Raw genomic sequence first — 12710 nt, forward strand, 5'->3', positions numbered from 1 at the left:
GTTTTAACAGGTCTGACGCTACGGCTGTATCTAGGCTAACGGCTAACATGCTAACTATTATTTCTATGTCACTAGTGACTTGAAACAAATTTAGGATATTAGGAGACGGGTTGAAATAAACCGAAATTTCCCTTTAAGGGAGACCTTAAGTTACAACTTACGATGCATGTAGCGCTATGAAGGCTCGGGGAAACGGGGCCCTGGTTGATGTCCTCCAAAAATCCAGGCACAACATTTCATGTGATGGCCTTCGAATTAGCACCTCACAAATGATGTTTCATCTTTAACATGCAGTTACGTAATTAACATAAATTTGTTGTGGTTAGGTTTAGAAAAAGAAACATGGTGAGGATGTACCTTAAAATTTCTCAAAGTTCACCCAAAGTCCACACTGTTCCAAACAAGTGTCTCCAGGGGACAGACTCAGGGGAAAGTCAGCGTTTTTGTAACCCATCCACCACTCCAACCTGCCTTCTTACAAAACTATGTGGGACTGCTTCCTTGTTTACTATCGTCTTTGCATAGGCCACGTGATTGCAGCCTTTCAAAATATGTGGGATATGTACGAATTTGGGTGCATTTCTTAACTTAGGAAAATGTACAAGCAGTTTATGAGAACAACCTGAACATGTGTAGCTTTGAGCATGATTTATGAGGTCAGAACTATTTAGGAGTGAACATGTAAGTAAAATCAGTAAAGATTTTTACCCATTGCACCTATTTTGGAGATCATCAAACATTATAGACATACATATCATTTTACCAGAAGACTTGAACTCATTGTGAGATTTATGTTTTCACATATTGCCCAGAGACATTACAGTTTTAGAAACATTCTTTTGATGGATGCCACACAGCTGGGAGATGGGTGATTGGATGAATAACTGCAGTTCACCAGGGTTAGGGATGTCAGGAAAAAAACAGAGAGAGAGAAAATTAATCAGTATTCAACAAAACAGTGAGAGTGACAATATTGAAAACAAACTGACAAAAGCAGATTAATTATAACATTAAGTAAAAGGTATGATCTAGACAGTGATGTAAAGTAACTATATTCATTTACACGAGTACTGTCCGCAAGTAAACTGTAGAAATATTTGTACTGTATTTCAATTTCAGGGTTTTTGTATTTTTACTCCACCACGTTGCAGTGGGAAATATTGTACTTTTAGCTCCACTTCATTTATCTGACAGCTTTAGTCACGTATTAGATTCACATTTGACACAGTGGATGATATAACAAGCTTTTAAAACAAAACACACTGTTAAAGATTAACATTAAATCAGTGGTTTCCAACCTTTTTGGCTTCTGACGTCTTACAAAAAGCAGTGTGTAATAGTCAGTTAAAACTAGCTCCACCTCACGCAGCTACAACAGTAACATGCTGCTTACACAGTGATGCTTCACTATTATGTTATTTATTATATCAGTCAGAGGTAACAAACCAGTACTTTAACTTTAATACTTCACCCCTAAGCACAGTTTGCTGCCGCTGTTGTGAGGATCAACTCTGTAAAACGTGCACACAAAGTTCTCCTATCTATTTGACTGTATTTCTATTTCCCTCAAGCATTTTTTTCTGATTGCCTAATTTGGGAGTTTATTTGGAACAAAAATAAATTAGGGCTGTCAAATGATTAATTTTTTTAATCGCGATTAATCGCGGAATTTCCATAGTTAATCGCGATTAATCGCATTTTGAATTGCATGTTTAAAATTCTGTTATTTTGCATTTCAAGGCAGTTTTAAGCCCATAATGTAAAGCATTTCTTACCAGAGTGTCTTAATTGGGAATCAAATGAACACAAAAAAAGAATTTCCTTTTTGACCTTTTGTATTTTCTTTCAAAAAAGTGCCATGTAGACCAACTTAATACAATACCTGAGTCTTCTACGATGTTGACTGGTCTGCAGTCAGTTGCCACCCATTTAGCGATCACTTTAGTTAACTTCTTCAACGTACTTTCATCCACGGGTGTGCGGCGACTCCCACACTCCAAAATGGTACTTTGGCGGAGCTGAGGCTGCGCCGGCTGCACCTGCGTGTTTAGCATGGAGGTGGTAACTCAAACTCGACGTACTCTGGTGGTAGTTAAACTCCGTTTGACACAGGTTGCATTTTACTTTTGACTTGTCAACTGAACCGTCTGGAAGTTTTTTAAAGTTAAACAAGCTGTTCAAAAGTCCAGTAGCACTCTTTCTTTCCATCACCGCGGTAAGTTTACTGAAGCCGCTTCGGAGCATGACGCTACAGCTAGAGGAGCCGACTACGGGTGAGTAGAAGGGACTAAAAGGCTTGCGAAATTAAAATGCGATTAAAAAAAAAAAAACGCGTTATGGATTGCATTAATCTAATCGCGATTAATGCATTAACGCTGACAGCCCTAAAATAAATAGATAATAAAACAAGACTATGGAAAGACTTTTTACAGAGACTGAAGCATCTTGGAGGAATGGCCTTACCAAACTTTAGGTTTTGTTCCTGGGCGTCTACCTTTACAATTATATGGTGTGGGTTCAGATAAAATATATTGCGATATACTGAGATTTATCACTTTATTTCAACAGCAAATTATCCCCAAAGGAAAACTTTGTCAACATGTGTTTTATCTAATAAGAAAAAGTTTCAAGTCTGTTGATCTCTCTTGAGTCATTTTTATTGCAACGAAATGTATCCAGTGGACTGGAAAAGCATTAATTTATATTATATTATATTATTATAGTAGGCTACCAAAGGTTTTAGTTGTATTTGCAATATTACAACAACAACAAAAAAACATTAATACTTAGTGTCCATGCAACGATACGATATTGCTACACAAAAATATCACAATAATATGCTGTATCGATTTTTTCCCCACTTTTACCAAGTTTCCTGACTTGCCTGAAGACATGCATTTAGATACTTTTCTCACTCAGGTCCTTGTGATGACAGTATGATTTCATATATTTACAATCAATTTCATACCATATCTTCAGTCTCCCTGAATTCCGTGAATGAGGTCTCTGAGGAGCTTGATGGAGTATTCTTAACATGGGTTGATTCAATGTAGATTTGTTCATCACACTCATGGGACTTAAGTTAGGGTTTTAGAAATTTATAAAATATTGACCCTTCTTGTGAAAAATGTCATCAATCACATACAGCGCGTGTGCATGTGTTTTGGTTGTGCTGATTGCTGCATAACTACTGGACAGTGATTTTCATTACTTTGTCAGAGGTAACTGGGACACTCGTTGAGCCTAAAGCCATTATGGCTCTGTTTGGGAAACCCCTTAATTCCTTTGCCTGGACTCCTAGCAATTCTGGTAGCTTTTGTACCATTACTGGCTAGGCATAAAGTATTAATGAGATGCGAATCACTCACACTGCCTTCCCACACTTTGTGGATAAAAGAGATTCTCAGTAATTTACAGCTTGAAAAAAATATGATATACATTGTAAGGCTCTTTCAGGAAATAAGGATCTGAGTATGTCTTCCTCCTCTGGATCTAACGTTATTGTTTGGCTCCTCAGTAAGACACAGCATGCATCCATGATGAGCACACACACTGGGGCGGCTGAGGCTCAGAGGTAGAGCAGGTCGTCCACCAATCGGAAGATCAGCGGTTTGATCTCCTCCTCCAGTCTGCATGTCGAAGCATCTTTGAGCAAGATACTGAGCCCCAAATTGTTCCTCATGGCTGTTCCATCAGTAGCAGGTAGCACCTTGTATGGTAGCCTTAGTAGCCTCGGCCACTATTGTGTGAATGGGTGAATGTGACTAGTGTAAAAAAGTGCTTTGAGTGGTCAGATGACTAAAGAGGTGCTATACAAGTGCAGGTCCACTGATGCGTAACATGGCTAACATTGACTACATAGGCTAACATACATAGCTTTTTCCTCCTGGGTAATACAGGAAGATCACTATATATAGGTGTTATATATGTGATGATAAATTGTGTTATATATGCTATATATTTACATAAACACAGAGTCTTCACCATGAGTTGTTGTCCCTGAAAAATGTGCATTTAGAAGGAAAAACCAACAAGACTCACCTGCAGCAGCAGTATCTGTGCTTGGCCATGACCGGAGGTAATCCTTTAATACCGTGGCCAGCCAATTAGTCATAGTGTCTGGGGCTAAGAGCCCACCCTCTCAGGCAGCCCGACACAAAAGACAACTCTCCAGTTTTCAATTATTCAATTTTTCATTTTTCTATCCAGCATTCCACAGATAGAAAATTAGAAAAACAATGCCAAATCTTTGACATCTTTTACATTAATTTGACACACAAAAATTCAGTACTAGAAAAATGAATTTCTTCCTAATTTTCCTTTTTTTAATGGAAAATTGAAGACATGCATTACATGGACCTTTTAGCCATATTTAAAAATTACTCAGTGAAATAGTTAATTTGCCCCATCAGGACTTTGTGGTTTGATCAGATTCGACTGGTAACTAAGTGTCAAAAGTTTTGATAACTCTGTTACCTTGTGGATACCACATGAAAACGATACAATTATACATTTGATAGTATTAAAACTACTAAAGCTATAAAACAGTCTACAATCACATTTTCAACCCAAGGCTATACAGACGAAACAACAGAGAAGAAAATCAACTGGTCCTCAGCCTGTTGCTGATACCACATTCTGTCCAGTCCAGTCTCTCCAAGAAAGCAAATACAGACATTTACCAAAAATATTATTTTAAAGTAGGTATTTGTTTCAAATATTGCCCAAAATGATCTCTATTATTGTGTTATTGTCTTTCACAGTTCCCACTGGGATTCTCCGTGGCTGCCAGTGTACGAGTTGGGAATGCTCTTGGTGCAGGAAACACAGAACAGGCCAAGCTATCTTGCAAAGTCCCCATCATTTGTGCATGTAAAACCAGTGCATTCCCTACATGTAACCTGCATTACAACCACAGAAAGTCATTAAAGTAATAAGAACAGGTGCAAATGGTGGTAGTGGTAGTAAAAGTAGTAGTAGTTGTACATTAACTTCTATATTGTATTGAGAGTATCCACTGATCATCCAAAACCACTGACGCAGTGAATATCATTGATCATCTCTACAATGCAGTGTTCTGCCAGGAAACCTTGGGTCCTGGCATTCCTGTGAATGCCACTTGATGCGCTTCACTCACCCAAAGACCGTTGCAGACCAAGTACTCTTCTCATAGCAGCAGCACTCCACGATGGCAGTGGCCCCCCGGCAGGACAGTGCACCGTGTAACACCGAGAAAATTGTTTAGGAATGATCTGAGGAACATGACAAAGAGCTCAAGGCATCGACCTGTCCTCAAAATTCCCCAGATCCCAATCTGATCAAGCATTTGTTGGGCATGCCAGTACCCCTGAGGTACCCTCAATCCACAGTGGGTCTTCCTTGCATTAGACATGGCTCTGACCTGTCGAGGCATGGACACACAACCTCTGGGAGTGTCCTGTGGTGTCTGGCACCAGGGTGTTGATTGTGGATTGTTTGAGTCCTGTGGATTGTGAGGTAGGGTACCGGCACATCCACGGATGATCAATCATATTGGGATGTGGGTAATTTGGAGGCCAGGTTGACACCTTCAGCTATCTGTAATGCTCTTTGTTTGTTATGCAACTCCTTAGCAGTTTTTGCAGTGTGGCATGGTGCATTCTCCTGTTGAGGGGGCCAGTGCCATTGAGGAGTGCTGTTGCCATGGGGAGGTGTACTTTGTCCGCAGCAGTGTTTGGGAGGGTGGAACCTGTCAAGACCAAAGGTCTCCCAGCACAACATTGCATTGTAACGAGATGATCAATGTTATTCACCTGATCTGTCAGTGGCTTTAATGTTATGGCTGATCAGTGTAAGTCATACATTTGACCAAGTGCCAGACCAACTCAAGATAAAGACCCCAAACACTGTGAATACAGAAATACAGTACCTGAACAACACAGGCTCTTTTGTTCACTATTTCTCTTTTGACATTTTTGTTCTCACAATCCTACATTGCTCAACATTATAAACAACACATGCTGTTTTTTGTCTTTGCTCCAATAAAGTCATCGTTGCCTGTTTTGTTGGAACCAGTCTCAGCATCAGCAGATATGTCATTGGATACATTTTCACATCAGAGCAGTAAGTGTGGCTCAATAAACTCCACTTTTTAACAGTGTATTTGGTGGAACTTAAGTTGCAGTCCACGTGGCATAGCAGGCTTGGTATCATAATGCCATCTAGACTGATAAACTAAGTTCTTAATCTTGCATCATCATGCTTACCCACAAATGCTATGATCGTGTAATGAGCCTTAGTTATGTTCAACAAGTCTTGCAGTTTGTTATTGGTGATGCTGAAAATACTAAAGAAAGCTGCTCAACCCATCTCCACAGAGTCTACCTAATACTGTTTCATTTGTATGACGATTTTTCACATGCACACACTCACACACACACCAAGATTGCTTTGTTTGTTTGCTGATTGAACACACCTTTTGAACTGACCTGAGCTGTGGTCTATTTGTTTGTGTATTGCTTTACTGTCTTGTGGCCTGTAGTTTGACAGAGCTATTTTCCTTCTATTTTATGATTATCTGTCAAATGTGACTGACTGGCACCTCACTTTCATTCAAAAACATCAAATCTTGCCTTAATTTATTTCCCAGTCAAGACACTCTGGTAAGAATACTTCACCTTGTTAATATGGACTTGGAAGTAATAGAATTTGAAACATGCGAAATTAAAATGTGATTAATCGTAATTAACTTTTGAAATGTGGCAATTAATCGCAATTGAAAAAATAACCCCTTGTCTTTTACTATATTCAGACATGATTGTCTGTAAATATTTTTGTATCTAACAAGAGTCTGTATTTGCTCCTTTTAGAGACATTATTCAGAGAGTTGCTGATGTCATGCTGATATTCGGTGTTATGCATATTTGTGATGCCACTGCGGTGAGAAACAATATATAATTAACTTTTTCATGCATGTCTTTCATAAGTCATTTTAGACATATTGACACATACAAATGTGATTTGATATGGACAGGGTGCGGCCTCAGGTGTTCTCAGAGGAACAGGGAAACAACTGATTGGTGCTCTGTGTAACTTGGTGGGGTTCTATTTCATTGGCTTCCCTATTGGTGTGTCCCTGATGTTTGCAGCAAACATTGGGATTGTAGGTAAGATGACACTACCATGCATTACTTGCTATTAGTTAACTAACATTCAGAAAGGCCATTAAAACTCTTCCCCTTTTTTTGTATAGGACTATGGACAGGACTTGCGATTGGTGTGTCACTGCAGGCGCTTGTTTTTGTCACATTTTTGTGCAAACTTGATTGGGAAAAGGCTGCTGAGGAGGTGGGTAGCCACATCATATTCAGTCACAGTGCTTCTCTGTATTTTTTTTTACCTTGTCTTATGTATTTGAAGTTAAAACACACTGTCAGAACTGTTCTTAATGTCTCTGATCAGGCTCTTGTGAGAGCAGGAGTGAAGATCACAGAGGAAAAGGAGATGGTTGAGTTGGAAGACACAGGTGAGTAAAGGCACTGTCCTCACTTCCTACTCTTACTGTAATACATGAAATATTCCTGCTTTTGTGGCCTTTTTAGTCTTGTGTAACAGTTTCAATATTAAAACAAAACATTCTTTCTCAAACTCTGCCTCAAATATCTAGACTTGAAACAGGAGGGTGATGCAAACCTGGAGGTGCATGATTCAGGCCACAGTCGACTACAGTTCACTACCACTACAGTGGGACATCTTCTGTCAGTAAAGCAGCTTGTTTTACGGCGTGGCCTGACATTGCTAATCATGATTGTCATCCTCACAGTTGGAATTGTAACCAGCAGTTTGCTGGTGAAACAGTTCAAATGATTCTCTCTAAAAGAACTCTCAGGAATATTTTTTATTGTCAACATTGAGTGTCAAAAGGCTGCTTATCAGGTAGATTCCACTGAAAACTCTTAAGTCTGCAGTCTCCACTTTCTCCTATAGTGCAAATGATGGATAGCCAAAGTGAATGATGAGTCAAAGAGCCGAAGAGACACATACATTTTTGGCATATTTATTTATTCAGGTATATTCACCATGAAATGACATGAAAAGTATAGTAATAGCAGCTGATGGCAGTTAGTGGCTAACTCAAAGAAGAACAGCAGCTGAAAATGTCCGCCAAATTGGGAAAACAATGAGGTTCGGGAGCTCGTTACCTTCCAAGCAGAGGACAAGATCAGCTGGTATATAACAAGGATGGTAAATGAGTGTTATTGCCATGTTGTTCCATTGTTATTGTGTAGAAAGCGCTGCCGACATGTATGTTATATGTCACACTAGAGGGTGATGCTGTCGTGTTACATGTCACGTCTGTTATGCTTCTTTTGATTCTGCAATGCCAGTATGCTGTCTAAAATCACACAGTTGAGCAACATGATGCCGTCGCTGTTTGGTTCTGTGTAAAAAGGGACTTTTTAGTGGCCTTATAGTGCCATCTCTGTATAAAAAGGGCTATAGATATCACCTCAGGCATTTGTTTAGACTTACTACCCTTGCCGGTAAGCTTTAATGTAAAAAGAATATGGTTTAAAAAAATAACGTGTTATGAATGTTGGCCACAGATATTTACATTTTAGGATGATTATTTATATTTATGCCTTCATGCTGCCGAGAGCCATGGCCTGAGCCATTATGTTTTGAGGTTGTCTGTCTGTGCCATTCTTGTATACATGGAGCCTTACGAAAATGTTTTGAAATTTGGCAACAACATCCAATTGGGCTATGGGATGAACTGATTAGAATTTGGTATTCAAAGTCACTGTGTCCTCATAAAACACATTTAAGGCCTAACTCAAGAATTCATTCATTAATTATGACTTTCACATAAACATCTAAAAGGATAAAATGATGAAATGATAACTTTTATATCAAACGGTCAAAGGGCAACTCTACAGTGAGTGCATAATGTTTTTCACTTTTTTGGCCATTATTGAACACCGTAGCTCAGGAACAGAAGTACAGACATTTGGTCAGATACTGAATTGGTGACACTAATCCTGGGTGTCCACCTTGAAACTGTCCTGATTGCAGAGATCATCTGTGCTGCCAGATTGAAGATGTGTGTGAAACATCCACGTCTTGATTTTTAGCTTCTTTGCAGTATCATCCATATTTGAAGCATTGTCTGCTGTCATGGTTACATATGAGTCTGGACAGACAGGAATGAAAACTGCAACTTAACTACAACCGCAAGATGCTAATTAAAGTTTTGAGATAGTAGAGATTCACCTTGTAGTTCAAACCAAAATATGTGTTCCTTAGGGGCCAATCCTTGAACCACTCATGTAATATGAGAGTGTAATGTGTTCTGAACTTTTGAATTTGAAAGAAAAAGTATATTTTGGACTATTATCTTTTTACATTGCACATAATTGCTGTACTGTGGAATTTTGAACCCCCAAACACCCCCGAATAAATATTTTTGCACATCCTGCACAAAACTGTAGTTTTCTCATTCTGAAACAGCAATATTTTACATATTTGTCATGTTACAGTATTGTAGACACTATGTCTTTTTTATATTTTCATTGTACTTTTTCTCTTCTATACTTATGTTCTTGACTGTTGCAGTACTTTGCCTTTCCTTTTTATTTCCTCTTAATGTGTTTTTTGTATGTTTATTGTATGCACCAAACACCAAGGCAGATTTCCTGTAGGTAAAACCTACTTGGTTATAAACATTGTACTGATTATGATGACCCTCAAATGAACTAGAATAAGTTTTTGGTCCCAAAGAAAAGGGACTGAAAGTCAGTGCTTATCATGATTCTGTCACTGAAAACTAAAACCTAAATTAGAAATCTTGGTGCAGTCATGGATTCAAACTTAGTCAGACTTAGTCTTGATGCCTTATGAAAAAGCACTTTTGAATTAAAATGTGTATTAAAACACATAAAAAAGTATTCAATGACAACTTGTTGGTGTTCCAAAAAATGACAAAAAATAATGTATTATTGAGCAATCAATTGATAACTGATTCTGCAATGACTAATTTGTGGTTATACTGGGCAGCTTTTAGGTGTTTATTTATTAAGAGCTCCAATGTGTAGGATTTAGGGGCATCTATTGGCAGAAATGGAATATGATAAATACATTTTCTGTAGTGTACATATATAAGCTGAAAATAGGAATCATTATGTATTCATTACCTTAAAATGAGCCGTTTATATCTACATAGGGAGTAGGTACTACTCCACAAGTCCACCATGTTGCACCTCCATGTTTCTACAGCAGCCCAGAACGGACAAACCAAAAACTGTCTCTAAATAGGACCATTCACATTTTCATGTTTTCGTGTTGGCCACCATAGTTCTCCCGCACACTTGGCACACAGGAGAAGTTTCAGTTGGTTGCCGCTGTTGCCATTAAAAATCTAGTGTGTAGATCTTTCCTGAAAGATCTACACACTAGATCTTTCAGGAATAAATCAAAGAGACCATTACAAAGCTACTCTTAATACTCAAAGAGCTTCATACTCAAGAAATTAAGTACACCCCTTATGACTGAACACCACTAAGTCATAATCCCACCTTGTTGAAATGATACCATAGCGCCATGGATCTTCGGTTGGCGCCAGATAACCGGCCTCGGTGAGTGAGCACAGCCGTTCGTGACAGGGCTCGGGTGCGGCCAGATGATGGTTGCCCCTCTCCTATCTCGCACCGCATATTTGTGGAGAACCTGATGCTAAATCACTTGCAGACAGCCTGATTTTGGGCCAGGGTTTCATATGTAGCAGAGCAGCTCCCTTGCTACGATCTTTTGAAAGCCAGCCCTTGATCCAAGCTTACACATATGACAATATGTATGACAATACACATATTAAAGGGTGGGGCTGCTCGAGTGACAGGCTGCCTGCAAGGCATTGCTACACTCTGTGAGTGGGATACAGCGCTCGTTTCTTCAAAGCTCTACCCTCTTGTCCAAATATGGTCACTTTTGGCCCCAAAAAACAAGATGGTGATGGCTGAAATGTAAACTCTATGTTTCAAAAAAGCAGTCCACAAACCAATGGGTGATGTCACCATAGCTATGTCCATTATTATGTACAGTCTATGGTCTACCTCTAGTCTTTCTAGGATTTTGAACACAGAAATACAATACAGACGTACAATAAAAAAAGTACAGACAACTCTTGATAGAAAAAGAATCAGGCATGTGAAGCAGATACACAAATGAGAGAAATTAAAGATGAACAGACTTAATACAATTAAACACAGAAACAGTGTCAGTGAGTCTACAGTAACTGAGTATGAGCAAAACAGTCTAGCTAGGACAATTATGAACATCTCTGACAAAATATTTGAAGCTAAATAGAGAAGTGTTTCATAAACAAGGCTCAGAGTAGCCAGGTTTATTGGGGAAAGGTTTGATGTGTTCCTTAAAGCCACTGAAGTACCAAAGTTAGCACAACATTAAATGCAGATCTCATCACTTCACATTAAGAAAACAGATGTAAAGACAACACTGCAACATTTATATCCCAAAGAATAGCACACAATGAACAAAATGCAAAGGATGTAATGTGCTGACAAAACCACTGCCATAAACAAAGCCAAAAGTTTGACAGCATGTAGCCCACCAGACGTCAGGTCAGACTTAAAGATAAACAGAGATGACCATTTGCCATTTAACTCCCATGTTGGCTCACTTTGTTTCCATGCCTTCCTTGTATGTCATGCCCGCGTCTCAGCGTCAGGTTCAGTGCTAGTGTTTGGGGGGTTTCTTATTTCTCTGCGTCATGACTGTTGAAAATTAACCTGCATGCGTAAAATACAAGGGACAGATTCTGAAGAGTGATTACCTAAGAAGGACCTAAACAGGTTACTTATTCTAATTTGCATTTTCTAACATCGTAAAGTACGTGTGTTGGATTATGCTCCCTAGTCTGTACAGGTGACTCAGTGGTCTCCATATGTTGGAAATGCCATTTAAATAGCCTATGCTCAGATCTGTGTTTTACTTCCAGTGACAGTAATTTTGTATGTATATTTCATCTTTTTGAGTTTTCTTTACATGACATTTAAAGTGACAACAAATAGAGAGAATGATTGTCACAGTTACAGCCAGGACTTATTTAATTAAAGGGCTCATTACACATTACTCAAGCAGCCTGAGGCAAATCTTTTATGTCTTTAGATGCTCATGTTTTCACAGTAATACTGTGCATTTACATAAAACAATTAAAGTTATATAAAAGAAATATTTAAGCCTGATTATTTTCTGCAAATACAGCGAGCTTAACTGATAATTTTCACCAGCTTTATAGAACACCTCTTGGTTGTTTTACAAACATTAACACATACCATTGATAGGGCTAAGATCTATTTATGTGAAGCACAAACTAAAGCTATGGCACACACATACAGGCATATACATATCATATTACTGTATGTCATTAGATATTGGACTCTAATGATGGGCAATCTGTTCAAACGATAAATGTGAACTGAAGGGCGGAGGAGGTGAATTTCCGTTTCCGACTTCCGTTTATATATAATAAGTAAATAGGCTGAACCATTGCGATGGATTCAGAGTTTGCAGTGACGCCAATTATGTTCCACCTCATTAGTTCACCGCACAGACCATTTAACCTGGCAACAACTGCAGCCGGCTCAAACGTGATTGGTCAATATCACGCGGACTACAAACAGCCTACAACTGGAAACCAGGGCTCTTCCGCTCTT

General features: G+C 38.8%; 1 protein-coding gene across 1 annotated transcript in view; it reads left to right on the plus strand.

Annotated features, from left to right (window-relative positions):
* The window catches only part of LOC126390126 (multidrug and toxin extrusion protein 1-like), a 42116-nt gene extending 32280 nt beyond the window's left edge, over positions 1-9836 (plus strand). Inside the window, exons 10-16 of the mRNA XM_050044277.1 lie at positions 4764-4872; positions 6027-6102; positions 6849-6918; positions 7013-7145; positions 7232-7326; positions 7441-7504; positions 7646-9836. Coding sequence (XP_049900234.1) covers positions 4764-4872; positions 6027-6102; positions 6849-6918; positions 7013-7145; positions 7232-7326; positions 7441-7504; positions 7646-7845 — 747 coding nt within the window. The 3' untranslated portion in view covers positions 7846-9836. The remainder of the gene's footprint in view (positions 1-4763; positions 4873-6026; positions 6103-6848; positions 6919-7012; positions 7146-7231; positions 7327-7440; positions 7505-7645) is intronic.
* Positions 9837-12710: the final 2874 nt, after the last annotated feature.

This window comes from Epinephelus moara, chromosome 5 (assembly GCF_006386435.1).
Source record: "Epinephelus moara isolate mb chromosome 5, YSFRI_EMoa_1.0, whole genome shotgun sequence".
Classification (NCBI taxonomy): Eukaryota; Metazoa; Chordata; class Actinopteri; order Perciformes; family Serranidae; genus Epinephelus; species Epinephelus moara.